Below are 17,621 nucleotides of genomic sequence, written 5' to 3'. Positions count from 1 at the left end.
TCTTTTTCACAGCAGCTGCCTGAAGCTGCTTGTGTCCCTTCTGTTACGTGGGAAAAAAGGTGATACCTAAATGTTAATGCACATCAAATATTTAGGCTCACTTTCCTTTTTATCACTAGTGCAGACATGCCCACTGCTATCTAGCAGGCACAGGCTTCCTGTTGTCTGTAGGGTATTGATTTACTGTGAGGCTGGGAGGGCTGTTGCCCTTCTGTGCTGAGCTTTAGGCACCGTTTTCCACCCCATTGCCATGTGGTTTTTAGCATCTCGTTTGCCATAACTAATCTAGTCTCCTCGAGCACTGTGTAAGGACGTGGGTATGTTTTGGCAGCTTTACAGGGATGGGAATGAGACATAGTGGCTTCCTGTGGCCAGATAACTGTTGCCTCTTACCCTGCTTTGCAGGAGGCTGTTGGGAGACAGGTAGAACACCGGTGATCTGGTGGTAGCACCAGGACTGAGTGTTGGGGATCTACTGTGGGATTGTCACCTTGTGCAACTGGCAACATGACATCCCTGCCTTAACCCATGGTTGGGTAGGTCTGGGCACAGCTAGAGGAGTGAACACAATTCCAATACAAACCTTCTTTCTTCCTTTTCTCTCTCTCTCCATCGTAGCTGCCTTCACCTTACAGAAAATAGTTCTCTCCTCGCTGCTGCTTGGTTTGAAGGGCCAGGAACCGTGGCAAGAGCCTGGTTAGGTATCTGTGGATTCCCCCATAGCCTGACCTCTAGAAAAAGAGAAATAGTAGCATCAGCTTCACGATTATGCATCTTCAACTTGAGATCTGTGAAGGCTGGTTAACTGCTGCGGGCTCCATGTGCAACATGCGGGGTGGTATTTTGTGCTTGGTGAATCCAAGTTTGGCTTGGTTTTAATAGATCAGGATTTAATGACAATCTAGTGAACTGTTAAACTGCAAGTTTTGATTGTTTTATACAGTTCAGTTGTATTTTATCTCACACTTCATACTATTGTTATTGCTGTGGGTGTCTTTTGTCATCATGTCCCCATCTGACTTGAAAGAAAACCAAGTGTTTGCATCTTGCATATGATTGTTTGATTTCATTAGACGACAGGACTTGAAAGTAAACACTGGGCAGACCTCAAAGTTGGCACACTCTGGCAAACCTGCAGCTTGGGTATGGTGAAACTGACCTCCACAAACACAGATCTGGAAGAATGAGTGTTCTTGCCTCTGCAGCTGAAAAAAACCAAACCAACCTAAAAAAGACTTCCTCTCTCTCCCCATTCCCCTTAATCTCTTGTCTGGCAGGGAGCAGAGAGGAAGATCAGGGATGAAGAGCGAAAGCAAAGCAAGAGAAAAGGCAAGTGCACTGACCCCAGCTCTCAGTTGAATGCCTGTAAGTAGAAATTATTCCATTGGTATTTTAAGTATTAGATCTCATTTTGGTTACAAATAATTTGCACAGTAGAACTCTCCAAAGTCAATTTTTATCCCCTATGGAACAGTGTGTGTTTTAAGCAGTTGCTTATGGAGCAATTGTGTTGTGCAACATACCGAACCACTTAGTACTTCACTTCTACCTAGTTCTTCCTGTCCAAGATGGGGTCCTGACATGTTTTCCATCAGGTATGGTCTTTAGCAGTTGAAATAACAGGGTGAGTGTGTGATTTGTTTCTTTTTTTTTGAGGGGGGGCACTGCTGGAGCCCCTGCAGTAAGTACTGAAGCTGTTCCAAGTGTTTCCAGCTTGCTCCTAAACTTAGGCTTTAACTTATGTTAAAAATGTGTGTTTAACTGTGCAGCAAGGTGGTGGCAGCCTTGGGACTGAGCCTCCCGCCTCCCAGCCTTATGCTTATTCTTCTGGAGCAAAGTGTTTTGTAGTAAGGAATTTCAGTAGAAGTTGTGAAGGCCTCAGCACTTGTAGTGTGTAAAGGCTGTGGAGCTGCTTCCAGCTGAGCATCTCTCTTTTAATTGCTGCAGATGACTGAAGCAGATCCTGTGTTTGAATGACTAGTTATTGACCAGCAGAGCCGCTCAGAGGAAAATGTATCTCCCTGCTCTTCCTTTGCACGAGGCAGGTGCATGCTCTGCTCGCTGTGCTTGTCAGAGCCGTGCTATTAACAGTCCAACTGGTTCAACAAGCATGAGCCTCACGGCTTGCTGGGCAGGATTTTCCTGACACGGCAGGTACAGGTTGCTGGAGCAGCTTCAGACGAAGATTACGCTATGAGGGAACCCGTTTGCTCAAGGGCAGTTGCAGAAAGGGCGATTGTTGGTTGTGGTGTGGGTTTGTTTTTGTGGGGGTTTTTTGTTGTTTTTCCAAAGTACATGATGAAAGGTAGGTTTAGCACACTGTTAGCATTTCACAAGTGTAGTAGCACCAGCACTCCCAGAAGATTACTGCATGCAGCCCTTTGCGTAATAGCTGGAAAGTGCAAACAGTTTCAACACAGATTTCCAAGATCTTATGTTTTGACAAAAGCTGCTTTCCAGTGTGAATTTCCTAGGTTTGCCCTTAGCCTGATGTGACCTTTATTTTCCTGGAAAGTACAATCCATTGCTGTTTAGTTCTTGTGTGGGAAGTTTTTGACTGTTTTAAGTCATAGGCTGTTATACACACCTCCAAGATCACAAATGCCATGTGTACATGGACTTGTCACCAGCAGAAATAGTTTGTGTAGTTTGTGACTTCTGGACAAAGTTATTTTCTACAGGGATTGAGCAATCTTTAAAAACATCTGGTTTAGAAGGGGAAAAAAAAGTATATTTTTCCCCTGGGTACATGAACTAAAATGTTTTGCTTGCACTTGTTTTGACCCAATGTTTCCATGTGCTAAACTGAGTAGAAGTCTTCAGCTATGGCCAGTTTGACATCAACGTGTCTGAAGGGCAGTTTAAGGCACATCCTGCCTCACTCTCTCCCAGATGGGTCTTTCTAGGTGAAGTCTGTCCCCTTGGTGGCTTGTGTCACATCAGCTGGTGTGTGGTGAGAGCCCAAATGCTCTGTTGGAGACAGTGCTGGTCCTGGTGGGGGATGAACTGAGACCTGGCAGCTTGAAGTGACCAGTATGAACAAGGAGATGAACAAAAATACAAAACTTGAAAGGATGGAATTGAAATGTTTCTTGCAAGATGCTATATCTAGAGTTAGGGTAGTTGTACCACCTCTGTAGTGCAATGGTGCTTCTGTGGTGTTGCCTCTTTGAGAGGCTCCCAACTGGAACCATGTGGGTTGTAGGTTGCCTCTGTCTTCTTTCTTCTTTCTTGGTATGGGAAATCCAGCACTCTTTTGAGTGAACAGACAGGGAGAAGAGGGGCTTGGACTGGTCTTTGTCCCTCTGTTTGAATGGTTTGCTTGGTACATGGAAGACATGTGTTCCTTTGGGGTGAGATCATTCCCCAGCCCAGTTCAATATCTGAACAAAAATCAAAGAGCTCACTTGGAGACATGGAGCAAACTCCTGCTCCTCTGTCAAATTAGCTGTTTCCTCAGTGTCCAGGCCCTCATCTGAGAGACAGACAACCCAGCTTCACGCTCCTCTACCACAGCAGCTTTTCACTTTGATGCTGACTACAGAGTTCCTGTGTTCAACAGCATATGTGCCTCTTAAATGATGTAGGAAAGCCACAGCCGTGCCTCTTAAATGATGTAGGAAAGCCACAGCCCTGCCGGTGTCCTCACTCTCCTCTGTTCCGATATTTGGTCTCTGCAGTTTCTGATGTCAAAGTGCCGATGCTTCCCTCACACAAACGTACGGACATCACTGTCTTCAAGCCCTTCATGGATCTAGACACTCAGCCAGTCCTTTTCATTCCTGATGTTCACTTTGCAAATCTTCAACGTGGTGCTCATGTAAGTAAAGCTCGTGGGTGTGGGGATGAGGGGGCTATGGCATGTATTTGCAAAAAGCCTGGGATGCTTTGTGTACATACAGACGAAGGAAATGCCAGACTGTCTGCACTGATGCTGCGAACAAAAACAGGCTGAGTCTCACATGAGCAAGAGATGTTGCTCCTAGTTCCATTGGCCAGAGTTAACTGGGGATGTTTTGTGAATAAATTATTTGCCTATCAACTCCTGTTGCCATAAACCTGAAATGACGTTTCCAAAGCATCTCCAGCTGAGAGTTCACTGAATGAACTGCAGGCTGGTTTTCTCTTGTAACATCCCCTGGGTTCCTGCCGTGCTGCTGCAGACCTCGGGCTCCTCCAGCCTGCTCCTGCTGCGGGGTGAAAATCTGTTGTGTGGAACTGGCGAGTGTCAGCTCTGTGATCTGCTGCCAGAGCGCCCTGCAACGCCGTTCCTGGAAAGTCCCAGCTGACAGGAAACTGGAAGGGAAAAAATTAGAGCATAACAGAGTTTCAAAATCTTCAGCTTTCCTGTGCTGGGAGTTCTGGCATGCTCTACAGAATCTAAACCTTACTTTTTAAGAGCATTGCCTAAGCTCCTAACAGGGAGGGAGAATAAACTTGTTATCCATAAGACTGACTTCTTGCCATGTTTTCATGTGAAGGCTCTAGTGCTGAGCTCTGTCAGAAGACTGTGCTAGTCCACATAGAAAGCTGTTTGGCTCCTGCATGTTCCTGTCTCTCACTGGAGACTCTTTACTTTCTCTTTATGAAAAGAGGTAAAGAAAATGCTTACTAGCTTTCGGAATATTAAGCCGAAGTGTCATTTGATACAGGGTTGAGAGATAATATGAGGAAAGGAATTTTAGTTCTGGATAAAATTTTCACAACCCTAAGTGCAAGTATTATTTGTGTATTAAAAGGAAGGGCCTATGTTTATTGCTTGGACCAAAACATCTTACTTCTAGTAGTGTAGTTGTGGCTGGCTTCCCTACTTGACAGCCTTGTTTTCCCCTGTGTCCCTGCGCTAAGGAGTGGGGTGGATGGGTGACCCTTCTGCTGGCTCTTGCAGCTCCTTCTCTTTTAACCCGGTGCTGTTGGTGCTCGTGCTGGATGCAGCAGGATTGTTGTTCCATGCCAGTGATTCCTTAGCGCAAATAAAGCTATCGCTAAGTCAATTTTAACAGGTAGCACTTAAAAGGATGGGGAGGGCATTGCTAACGAGCAAATTACACCAGCTAATGGGTCTGTCCTTGTGCAACTTTTTGTGGCGTTTGGAGCTCTTTGTGGCGTTTTCCGAGGGCTAGGTACCACGTGAGTTCTCGCTAGCTAATTGTGTATGTTTTTTCTGTGTAAGTCAAGAAAAATCTTTTACTTCTTTTAAAAGGTCCTTCCTGTTGCTTCAGAAGAGCTGGAGGGTGAAAGGTAAGAGCTGTGCTACTTGAGCCTCCTGCAGGCTGGCCCTCAGACAGAGGGGTAAGTCCCTGTAATTGTACTGCTGCTGACTTTTTGCCCTGTCACTGACAGCTCCAGCCTAAAGAGAGGAGCCTATATTGGTGAAGAGGACTTTATTGCTACTCCAAATAAGATGGCCAGAATAGAAGAGCCAAAAAGAGGTACTATTTTCTTCTTCCAGAGACTGAATTACTGGAGTATTTGTCCATCATGATAGATGCATCTGAGGCTGGGTTGTTGCTTTAATGTATTTTGGAGCATACTTCAGTCTGATTTTTCTGGCTTTGAGTAGTAGTAGGGAGAGTTCGTATATCCGGATATAGTTCAGCTCTGTGAATGTTTTGCAGCGTCAGAATTTCTGTGTTTTTCTGCCAAGTCAGACACTAATGACTCTAAACCTGTATGAAAAGAGACTCGGAGGAGGTGAGCAGGTCACCAGTCTCCTTGGTGGATTCGGGGAGAGAATTCATCCTGTAATCCACTACCAAGTACTTCAGAAATCTTCTCTAGGACTTTAAGCAGTGAATGCCAATAACTGGTTATGGGTACAAAACTGTTGCATCTTTCATGGTGCCAGAAAATGGGCTGTTCACCACTGAGAGCTTCACTGAGAGAACATTCTGCTTATTTGCAACCTGTTGTCAACCTTTGCAATTTGATATGGAAGTGGATGTTGCTGTGGTGTTGTAGGAGGAGATGAGAGGTCCGTTTGGAGATGGTGTAGAGGATTACCTGCACGTTGCAGTCATGTGTGGAAGGACCATGACAAAGCTTAAAGGATTAAAAGAGGAGGATTAAGCTTGTGATGCGGTGAAGGTTAAGTCTAGCAAGTCTGACTGTAATGGGGCTGCACTTCTGTAGTCTGGATAAATTAGTAAGGAAGGATGGGTTTTATAAAAGGAAATTAGACTTCTGTTTTTTTCCTGTTGCTTTATGCTGTAAAAAGAGACACGTGGGATTCTCTCTCCTTTGGCTGGTGTATCATCTGTATGTGCTGTCTTCATTTTTTTAAATCTACAGTCCCTTTTAAAACCTGCCTTTAGCACAGGAAATCCATCAGGATGCTGCACTGTCCTGAATTCATGTTTTGCAATTAGATATGCCAGTAATTGTTGCAGGTGTGTCAAAGCTGTGGCTGATGAACCCTTGTGAACAATCCAGGCTGCAATACCCAGTTATTAGAAGATGGATTAAAGACAGCAAAGCTGTTAAAGTCCAAGCTTTCTTGCTCTCGTGGCTTATTCCTCAGCCTTAACTCAGCTTTTAATGAGGCTGATGTTACATACAGAGACTTTCTGTGAGCTTGAGAACGCTAGGAATGCTTTGCTGATTGGGTTTCTTATTCTTTCGTTCCCCTCTGAGCAGGAGACTGAGTCTGTGTGTTGTGTCAGCTGGGGTGGTATGAGTATTGCTGAAACATGGCAAGGGGTAGGAAGAGAGATGAGACACTGTAGGGGGAGCAGAGGACTGTACAAATTTAATTATTTAAAAATGAGGAGGTGGCTGGGATGGCTTCACCTGCTGTTGTAGCATCTGTCAAATCACTTTATTGTGAAAAGTCCTATGGCAGATGACCTGTGAGATATGGATACCCAAAAGCTTCCAGACTCTGTGATTTGCATTCCACCTTTCTGTGTTTCAAATATAACTTTAGTTGTTTGGGGTTTTTTTTTTTCAAATAATTGAGAAAATAGCAAGTAGAGAAAATAGCAAATAGAGAAAGAAGTAGTTTGACAAAAAAGATATTTGAGCATGCAGTATTTCTGTGTGTAAAAAGTATTTTTTGAGCTAACCTAGCTCTACATGGTTTTGATACCATCTCCCATGTATGTTGAACATATGTATACCTCTTAATGAGATCCTCAGTGTATTTTGCTTTGTACTTAGCCACTATCATATACAGATTGCTTTTGAGGACCAATTATGCCATAAAGTCCTCCCTTTGATTTACTTTTCAGTGTTGCTCTATGTCCGAAAAGAGTCAGAGGAAGTCTTTGATGCATTAATGTTAAAAACGCCATCTCTGAAAGGTCTCATGGAAGCGGTAAGTAATGGGAGTGGTTTATAGTCCTCATCTCCAGTTTGAGAAAAAGTGAGTGTAATCCTTGGCTGTCCAGTCCTTGTACACAGGAGCTAGACTGTCAATCACAGCTTGTGTCCACATATTCCTCTTCTTCTGGATAAAAAGCATAAGCCTGATTTTCTTTCAGTAATGTGGTAATTAATGTAAATAATGCTTTCATTATTAAGGGACTTCAGGAAGCTTCCCTTAAGTATCTTACCCCACACCTGTGGGGTCTGAGTGTTCTCAGTCTTCCTTGAAAATCCATGTGTGTCGGGCTTGATGCCTGGATACCTGAGATAGTCCCAAAATGACAAGTGCTGCTGGAAGGAGCCGTCCGGTCTCGGTGCTTATGTAGGCTGTGCATTGGCCAAGCTGCAGAAGCAGCTGTGTAGGTCTCTTCCTAATTTTGTCAACAAATGGTCAATAAACTCCCCATTGTGGATGCTCCTCATGTCACAGTACTTTAATTAGAAGATGGAGTGATTTTCAGAATGTGTTCAGTGTCTTGGGTTTATTTCAGCCTTTCAAAGCCTCCTTCTGAGTGTGCTTGAAGACTTTTATATGTCAGTGTATATGTGCATGAAATTGCTCTCTGGTACTTCCAAAATAGCCTTCCACTACCCCTGCTGTTGCAGCACTGCAAAGGAAACGCAGAACTTAACTCCAAGGAATGGCGTAATGGTTGGCACGAGCTCAACACTGACGTTTCTGGCTGCCTGTTTCTGTGACTAATGCCTTGTTGGTGCCCAGAGGATGGAGGCTTTGGGGCTGTGCAGCCAGGTTTTGGTGTTAGCTGTGGGACCCAGCAGTGGTTCTGTAACCTGAGGATCTCTCCTGGCTGTGGGGCTTTGCTGGCAGGGGCAGGCTGGGGAGGGGGAGCAGAGGCTGTGAAGTCCTCCCTTATCCCATCATCCTGTGCCTTTTTTGTTTTGCTTGGACTTCTTAAAGCAAGGAACAGAGAGCACGCAACTGTAGCTGAGAGGAAACCCTGTGCTAGAGTGCATTGGTTGGGTACTTGCTGTCTGTGTGTCAGAGCAATTTGCCAAAGTAAACCAGGCTCAGGTTACTGACCTCATGGCTTCCTGGAGGTTCATGCGATGAAGTGCAGTGGTTTTGCACTGAGGTCACTCTGCTGGGTGAGGGGGACATTTCTGATCAGCTCGTGTCCTTAGCAGCAGAGGTCTTCACTCTGTTGCTATTTTCTTCCCGCACCAGCCGCTATGACGACTGGTTTTCACCTGATCCCTCTGACACTGGATTTAAAAATGGTCTTGATATGGTTTTTTTTAGAACAGAGAGCCAAGAGAAGATGAGAAGCAGAGTGTGGGGTGGTTTTTAATGTATGGGCTTTTTGGTGTGGGTGCGGGGGGTTGCTGTATGAGAAGTTAGTGGCCAGGTTTAGAACATGATTAAAATTTTTGCACAGAAGTTGGGCAAACGACAGAGGAGGGATTCTCATCTGTGGGCTTATGCTATAGTTCAGGATTTAGTAATTGCCTCATAGGGCAGAGCAGTTGCAGAGTGGTTGTTTTGATCTGCAGACTTTTTTTTTTGTTCCTTTGTAAAATAGTGAGTGGAAGACAATGCCAGCAGTTTCCTTGCTTCAACAGTGCTTGCTTTCTTTTGTTCTAGATATCCGACAAGTATGAGGTTCCTTTTGATAAAATAGGAAAAATCTTCAAAAAATGTAAAAAAGGGTGAGTACGTACCTATGGAGCAGCTGTCTGAGAATATTAACTCCTTTTTTTGAACCTGTAGGCAAATCTGCTCTGTAACTCCTCCATGTGCTGCCTGTGTGTAAAGGTCATTTGCAGGTGTGTGTGTGTGTGTGTGTGTGTGTGTATACAGGAATTACTAATCCTATTCCAATTCAGTCCTACTCCAACTAGAGCAGAAGACTGTAAGTGTCCTATAGAAATACATAGTCTGACTTCCTCAGTAAATACAGGTCAGGGGATGTCTCTGAGTTAACTGCTGTATTAACCAGAGTTGATGATGTCAGGGGAAGAAGAGTCCATTTTTTTTTTTTAAAGACCCTCAGTGATGAAGAACCTTCCTTAGCCTGTGTTAAATTGTTCCAGTGGTTAACTGTACTCACTGTGTCTACATTCTTTACATGCAAAGTACCCACTCCTGACAGAGGCCACACTCCACAGTCTTTTTTTGGTAAAGGATGGAATTCCAGACTATATCTGCTTTTATTGCTCCTTTTAATCTCTTTTAATTTTCTTGTGATATTTTTTTTTGTTTGTGTGTGTTTGTTTTTGTGTTTTTCCTGTTTCTGAAGTCACTTTGGTATCTTAGTTCCTTTCCCAAAGCCCCTCTGGCTGTAAAAATGTCTTTTAATCACCTTTGGAATGTAGTTTTAAGGGCTGTGCTTTCATAGCAGAATCACTGCAGAAGTTTTGTGGTGATGGTAGCGAAACTACCGCTAAGGGTGGTTGTGTGCGTTCACACGCACACTCGCATTTGTGTGCTCACACATAAACACACGGGTAAGGACTGGAAGCAGCCAGGCGTCGGTAGTTTCTTCCCTGCAGGCTCTGTAGGGTTTTATGCAGATGCTTTATAGCTGTCAGACAAACCGGTTCAGAGCCCAAAGTTTGCCCAAGTGTCTGCAGCTTCAGAAGGGTTTCTGCCCTTTCTGAGATCTCCCTCCCTGACCTGGGAGCCAGATTTAACCTTTTCATTGAGATCCTGCAAGCATGGCTGTGAGCCTTCATGGCAGGTTTGGGCAAGAACAGCTGGATCTGCTGTAGGAAGCAATGGGTCAGAGATAGGTGAGCAGGCATCTTGCCTTACCTCTGCATAGTCCAGGCTCTCTGAGACTTGAGGGCACCTTTGCCGTCTCTGCCATTTAGAACAGTAATATCTCCCTGCCTTGTTTTATTTTTTCAGAATTCTGGTCAATATGGACGATAACATCGTGAAACATTATTCTAATGAAGATACCTTCCAGTTGCAAATTGAAGAAGCTGGAGGATCTTACAAGCTCACTCTCACTGAGATCTAAGATCGTGGATCCTCTGTGGATTTTAAACAAAGGTCTCAAGTGAACATTTTCCCATAATTTAGGATGCTGGGCAAAACGCTAATCACCTTCTCCAGAAGAAAGCTGGATGTTGACTTGTTCTGGGGAGCAGAGCAGTGTTTTTGCTTAATATGTTTGTGTTTCTGTTCTTTGCTAAGAACATGATATTGCTCATGAACTTATTTGCACTTGAAATGAGTGAGCAAAGATCGGTGATGAAATAGAGAGCATGTATAGAACACTACTAAATACGGGAGGGGAAAACCCCTGGAAGGTGGCCTTTAGAGTGGTGATATCTTATTTATCTATCCAGTAACCATGTTTGAGCCTGTTATCAGCTAATGCCATTTTATTGGACTGTTTTCTGCTAAGTAGAGCTACGAAACTACTCGTTGATACTAATAGCAATTGCGTGCAGGTTGGAGAAAAGTCTTTATAATGTTTACTCTTGAACAGGGCAGACTTGAAATCACTTGTGTCATTTGGGGGGAATGTAAAACTGCCTTGCTTATGAAGAACTCGCCTTAGTAACTGTGTGAACTCTCATCAGATGAAGCTATATTGTATATAAGTGCAATATATTTTTTGAAGGTTTGTAAATGTGTACATACAAGTGATATATAATATATATAAAATACGGTGTTCTGTATATACCGTGAATATATGCAATGGAGCCCATCTAAAAGGATGCCATATACAGAGGAAACAGATATTTAATGTAGCTATTTAAAAATGGACAAGCCCTTAACACGCACCAAAGGTGAGCACACGTTTGTACATTCATAGAAGGCACAAGAGACCTGCTTGTTCAACACAGATCTTCCTATGTGGAAGGAAAAAGGTATTGGCTCTCTCCTAAACCCTCCTGCACAGCAAGGCAATGGCAGTCCTGCCTTCTCTTATGAGCTGCCGCTTTGAGCCCTGACAGGCTGCGTTCCGCTGCCCCCGGGGAGGTGACTTGTGCCAAGCCTGAGAGCTGGGTCCTGAGAGGAGCTGAGCACTTGCAGATCACTTGAGATTCACTTCTGGGGGTCAGGAAGAAGGTCTCCTAGAGGGTGGATTTTTTTGTTGTTGTTGTTTTTTTCCTTTAGCAATAGACTTAAGGCTCAGCTGGATGCTGTCCACAACAGCCCCTCAGGCTGGATGAACCCGTGGGTTGGAGCCAGCTTGCAGGGTCCTAGGATGTCCACAACTGGAAGTGCACAGACAAGGCCTTTAAGAGAGGAAGGTGGCATCCCAGCGCAGCAGTGAAGCATTCCTTTGTATATACATTGTCAGACACTGAATCAGTGCTGAGGTGGAGAGACCACAGAGGGGCAGCTGGTAGCAGGTGTCCCGAGCCTAGCCCCAGCTGAGAGTGCCAACACCTCCAAAAAAACTGCTCTGCAGTGGATTGTACAGTATTTACTTGTTGTGTGCATGTGCTTATGAAGGAAAGGCACCCCTCTGGTTAGTAGCAAGTGAAAGAGGAACATTTAAACAGCCGCACTTGGCTCTAAGGCAAAAACCTGCATTACATGGTGAGCAGGTGAGTGCTAGTACCAGGTCCAGTGTCACTTAGTGCTTTTTTTTTTTTTAGAGATCTGGATAATGAAAGAGAGGTTTGTGATGTTTTCAGACACCATAAAACTGAGAAGAGCTGCATATTCCTCACCTAGGATGTGATGGTCAATCTGGATAGGCTGGAGAAATAGCCTGGAAAAGTAGGATATGATTCTACTTAATGGTTAACAAATTGTAACTGAATGTTGTTCGGCTGTGTCACGCTGCTGTTTGGAAGAGGGAGGCAAATGCGACACTGAGCTCACAAAAAGGAGCATGGCCTGCAAGAAATGGGAGATCTGCCTTTTGCTCTACTTGGCATCGCCGAGGCCTCTGTGGGAGCTCCGTGCCCTTCAGCAGAGCCTTGTCCCCAGGGTGTCCCCAGGGCCAGACCGCCCTGTCCTTCAGCTGGAGCTCGTGGCCTCTGATGAGGACAGGGCTGGATGAGTTCCTGGTGAGGGGTCATCTTCAGAAGAGCAAGTTGAGGGGAGCAGCCTCCCAGCATGTGATGGTGTTCTCCCAGCCCATCGCAAGCACAGCAAGAAGTAGGGTGTAAATTGCAGAAATTGAGGTTAGGTGTCAAGGTGGTTTTTTCTAGTGAGAAGCGCAGTTTGCCCAGGGAGCCCAGAATTTGACATCAGAGATCTTCAGAACCAGGCTGGGCACAGTGGTCTCTGAACTGTCACAGGTATAGCTCATTGTCCCTTGGTGCTGAGACTAGGTGACTACTTGAAGTTCCTCCCTGCCATATTTTTTAAATGATTTACATGATCTATAGTATTTTGAGATTTGTGTTCAGCCCAGTCCTGAGCTGGTTCATAGACTGTTCCATTCGTTCCTCCTCTCCGCTGTCTGGCCCCACAGAGGCTTGCTGACACTCTGGGCACCGTGTGGCCCCCTCTTCATTCTGTGCCTGGAGTTAAGCAAACTCCTCGTGGATGCATCCGTTACTGTGGGCTCGAATCCAAAGGAGAGGAGCTGCCATGCAGCACAGGGTGCTGAAGAGACTTGGCCATCACATGCCACCTCACACAGGGATCCACCACCTGTAGAGCAGCCATGGGACTCGTACCCAGCTGAGACCAACCCCCAGCTTGGGCTTCCCTGCAGCAGTCACGGGAATAATGTTACTATGGCAAGGGAATTTCTTTTTTTAAACCTGATATATAGAATACATATATATATATTTACACATTTTTATTGCAAATGGAAGTTTTATTACAGACGCTCAGTCTAGGGTCAGGGAAGTAGATGTAGAGTCTCCGTAGAGGTAGGATTGACATGGATGTTATTTCTTTTTACTGCTTAATGAAGTATGTGAACTAAATCTGACGATTGTTTTCCACTATAAGATACTCTGGGACACGGGTCTTATAACAGTAGCAGCAATGTTACGTATGTTTTATGAAACTGATTTTGTTTGTTTGTTTTGACTGCTGTTTTTTAATTGAAAATGCATTTTAAACCAAGCTATTAAATTTTATATGTTCATTTCTAATGATGAGTCTTTTACCTATAAATGCCTTTGGCCTACCCCTTTTATTTTTCTCTTCAAGAGGATCTATAAAACAAAACCTGAAGGATTGTTTCCTGGTTTCTCCTTTTTGTAGAAGAAAATAAGCCAAATGCCTGCCTTGCAGTTATTCCCACATAAGAAAGGGTTAGTCCCGTTCTCTGCTTGATTTCAACTGACCTCATTCATTTCTGGGCGTGGGGGAGCTGTGTAGCATTGTGTTTTAGTAGGATGCTTTCCTTTGGCAGGGAAACAACCCCAAAAAGCCATCGGTAAGTTCAGATGTGTAGTGGGTTGGTGATGGCTGCTGATCTCTGCTGGAGATTGAACCAAAGCGGGGCTAGGGGGGGCGGTATTGCCCCCTGCTGTGCCCTGGGCAGTGCCAGATGCGTCTCCACTGTGAGCCTGAGGCTTCCCATGGGTGCCAGTGGCTGTTCCTGATCTGAGGGATCTTCATGTCATTGCCAGCCTGCCATTGCTATGGGGAGCAGGGGGTGCCTCTCCAGGAGGAGCTACTTGTAAACTGGCACATCCCAGGTGGTGGTGGGGACCACTGGTGAAGCTGCAGGTGTTGACCTTCCCCAGATGGAAATGCTCAGTTAAAGTCCATGCTTATCAATATCTCAAGGGTGGATGTCAAGAGGATGGGACCAGACTCCTTTCAGTTGTGCCCAGCAATAGGATGAGGGGCAGTGGGCACAGACTGAAGCACAGAAGGTTCCATCTGAACATGAGGAGAAACTTTTTTACTTAGAGGTGCCAGAGCCCTGGAACAGGCTGCCCAGAGAGGTTGTGGAGTCTCCTCTGGAGACATTCAAGACTCACCTGGACACATTCCTGTGCAATCTGCTCTGGTGAACCTGCTTTAGCAGGTGGGTTGGACTAGATGATCTCCAGAGGTCCCTTCCAACCCCAGCCATTCTGTGGTTCTAATTCTCCAGACTACTCCTAATGCTGCCATTGCTTTAGTGTCCCGAGGGGTGTTCAGCTCCTCTTTCTCACAATTAGCAATGTCTCGACAAGCTCTAGCTGGCTCCCTGGCCCTGCAGCAGCTGCTGCCCTGAGGCAGCTGCTGTTCTGAGCCGAGACCTTCCCAATTGCTGGGCTTGTGTCAGCGTGCCCAGGGCTCTGTGGGGAGCAGTGTGGGAGGCAGGCAATTTGGATCATGAAAAAGGCAGGTAGAGCTTTTTATCCATTTATTTCTAGTTCTAGTATGGGCCGTGCTGGCTGAGTTTATGCCCCAGATGTAGGAAGATGCTGCAGGACGTCACTGGGCAAGTCCTGAGGTGCCCTGGGTGATGCCACAGTGACGGGGTATGGATTGTGACCTCCAATCAGGCTGGTGCCCACTGAAAGGCTGAGTGGGGTTTAGCCCCTGTGCAGGTGTTTATAGGGTGGTGGCCATCTCACCAACCTCAGCACAAGGATGGACCTGTGGCAGGGCCAGCAAGGAGCTGGCAGCACTGCTGCTGCCTCTTGGGTGTCTGGTGACTTCCCAAGCCCTTACCCACCAAGCGTGTGCGTGCCTGTGCCGTGCCTCCTGCTGCCCCCTCGGCTTCTCTCCTTTCATAGTGAACTTAGAGAAGGTGTCTTTTTGCGCAGCTCTTATCTGCAGTGGAGCATCAGTGGGTGGAAGGTGAACTCCAAAGACACAGCTTTGAACTCCCAAGCCAGGCAGCCTTACAGGGAGACCCATGCTTCTTCCCTGGGGCATGACTCAGGGCTCTGACGTCACAAACATTTAGCTAAGCTTTTAAGATCTGATTTTTTTTTTATTGTTATTATTTTAATATGGGAAAGCTGAATTCTGCAGCTTGTTCAAAAATCTTTTGTTTATACAAATTAGCTGGGGGGGGTTTGGTGCATCTTGCAGTTGCTTGTTTGCAGAGGACAATGCTCCATCACCCCATTGAACTATTTTCTTGTACACACAGCTGGCAGGTGGATGTCATTTTTGCTGGTTTAAGCCTTATTTATTTTGCTATCTTTCCAGTGTGGCCACCCTGCAGGCTGCATGTGCAAATACCAGCTGGTGACCAGTGTCAATGGCATTGAACTTAGAATCATAGAATAGTTTGGGTTGAAAGGCACATTCAAAGGTCATCCAGTCCAAATCCCTGCAATGAGCTGGCACATCTTCAACTACATCAGGTTGCTCAGAGCCCCGTCCAGCCTGGTCTTGAATGTCTCTAGGGATAGGGTATTTAATGAAATATAACAAGGGCAAGTGTAGGGTATTGCATCTGGGCAGGAACAACCCCAGGTTCCAGTATAAGTTGGGGAATGACCTATTAGAGAGCAGTGTAGGGGAAAGGGACCTGGGGGTCCTGGTGGACAGCAGGATGACCATGAGCCAGCACTGTGCCCTTGTGGCCAGGAAGGACGATGGCATCCTGGGGTGTATTAGAATGGGGTGATTAGTAGGTAAAGAAAGGTTCTCCTTCCCCTCTACTCTGCCTTGGTGAGACCACACCTGGAATATTGTGTCCAGTTCTGGGCTCCTCAGTTCAAGAAGGACAGGGAACTGCTGGAGAGAGTCCAACGCAGGGCAACGAAGATGATTAAGGGAGTGGAGCATCTCCCTTATGAGGAAAGGCTGAGGGAGCTGGGTCTCTTTAGTTTGGAGAAGAGGAGACTGAGGGGTGACCTCATTAATGTTTATAAATATGTAAAGGGTGAGTGCCATGAGGATGGAGCCAGGCTCTTCTCGGTGACGACCAACAGTAGGACAAGGGGTAATGGGTTCAAACTGGAACACAAGAGGTTCCACTTAAATTTGAGAAGAAACTTCTTCTCAGTGAGGGTGACAGACACTGGAACAGGCTGCCCAGGGAGGTTGTGGAGTCTCCTTCTCTGGAGACATTCAAAACCCACCTGGACACCTTCCTGTGTAACCTCATCTGGGTGTTCCTGCTCCGGCAGGAGAAACTGGACTAGGTGACCTTTGAGGTTCCTTCTAATCCCTGACATTCTGTGATTCTGTGATCTACCACCTCTCTGAGCAACCTGGGCCAGTATTTTACCACCCTTATTGTAAAAAATTTCTTCCTCGTGTCTAGCCCTAGTCTCTTTTAGTTTAAAACCATGGCCACCTGCCCTGTCATAACAGTCCCTGCTAAAAAGTCTGTCCCCATCTTTCTTATAGGTCCCTTTTAAGTACTGAAAAGCTGCAATAAGGTCTCCCTGGAGCCTTCTCTTCTCCAGGCTGAACAACCCTAGCTCTCTCAGCCTGTCCCCATAGGAGAGCTGTCCCAGCCCTCTGACCATTTTTGTGGCCTCCTCTGGCCCCTCTCCAACAGGTCCATGTCTTTCCTGTGCTGAGGGCTCCAGAGCTGGATGCAGCACTTGTGTGCTCCTCTGCAGTGCTGGTCATCTTGGGCAGCATCCTGAGCCTGGTGCTGGCCTGCAGGTCCATCCCCTCCTCCATGGTTTGATGGGTGGGAAGCACGCACTGGGCAGAGGAAAGGTGCTGTCTGAGCCTGGCAGCAGCTCCAACAAGTGGGAACATGGTGGACAAGTGTTTGTAGCTCTTGGTGGTTTGATACCTGGAGGTGGGGACAGCTCCTGGCTCAGGGACGGATGGCAGTGAGGATGACGTAGCACGGTGTGTGGGTGGCTGCTGCCACCAGGCTGGAAAAGAGGGTGTAAATTGGAGTGAAATCTGGAGTGAGGGTGAAGCGATGTGGGGAAAAGCAGGCAAATTGAATCCTGTGGTTCCCCAGCACCAGGCAAATGGTGTCCTGTGGTTCCCCAGTGCCAGGGAAATCAAGTCCCAGGTTCCCTAGTGCCCAGCGGGCAAGGAGAGCTGGAGCCCTGGCCCTGCCAACCTGCCAGATCTGCACCCACAGCTTCTGGGTGATGGTGTGGGGTGAAGAGGCTGCAGTGCTGTCCCCACTGCCAGCAGCCCAGTTAGAAACAACTTGGCCGGTCTCCTGCCTGCAGAGATGCGTTGTGTGTAGTGGCTGCCATCGGTGGGGATTGTGCCATGGGGTGATGCCCAGCCCTGCTCAGAGGAGTGATGGGAGTCCAGGGACAGGGGCACGGGAGTGCAGGGGTTGGCACCAGCTCTACCGGGCAGCTGTGCCAGTGGCACAACGGTTGTTGCCAGCGCTTGGTTTGATGCTGCTTTTAATCCGGCTGTGATAAGGTTTGACCTTTTTTTTTTGTTAAAGTAAATAATTACATGAGCTTTGCAAACA

At 46.3% G+C, this 17,621-nt stretch overlaps 1 protein-coding gene across 1 annotated transcript in view; it reads left to right on the top strand.

Moving 5' to 3' along the window:
- GRHL1 (grainyhead like transcription factor 1) overlaps positions 1-10,349 on the top strand; it is a gene marked incomplete at both ends in the record, with an annotated part of 38,723 nt that extends 28,374 nt beyond the window's left edge. Inside the window, 7 exons of the mRNA XM_080342684.1 lie at positions 1,278-1,365; positions 3,681-3,820; positions 5,204-5,241; positions 5,344-5,432; positions 7,230-7,315; positions 8,969-9,033; positions 10,235-10,349. Coding sequence (XP_080198810.1) covers positions 1,278-1,365; positions 3,681-3,820; positions 5,204-5,241; positions 5,344-5,432; positions 7,230-7,315; positions 8,969-9,033; positions 10,235-10,349 — 621 coding nt within the window. The remainder of the gene's footprint in view (positions 1-1,277; positions 1,366-3,680; positions 3,821-5,203; positions 5,242-5,343; positions 5,433-7,229; positions 7,316-8,968; positions 9,034-10,234) is intronic.
- Between the last annotated feature and the right edge of the window lie 7,272 nt (positions 10,350-17,621).

The sequence above is a fragment of the Nesoenas mayeri genome (genome assembly GCF_963082525.1).
Source record: "Nesoenas mayeri genome assembly, chromosome: 3".
In the NCBI taxonomy this organism is placed as follows: Eukaryota; Metazoa; Chordata; class Aves; order Columbiformes; family Columbidae; genus Nesoenas; species Nesoenas mayeri.
The sequence above is the reverse complement of the archived record's forward strand: the minus strand, read 5'-3'. Positions and strand labels throughout refer to the sequence as shown.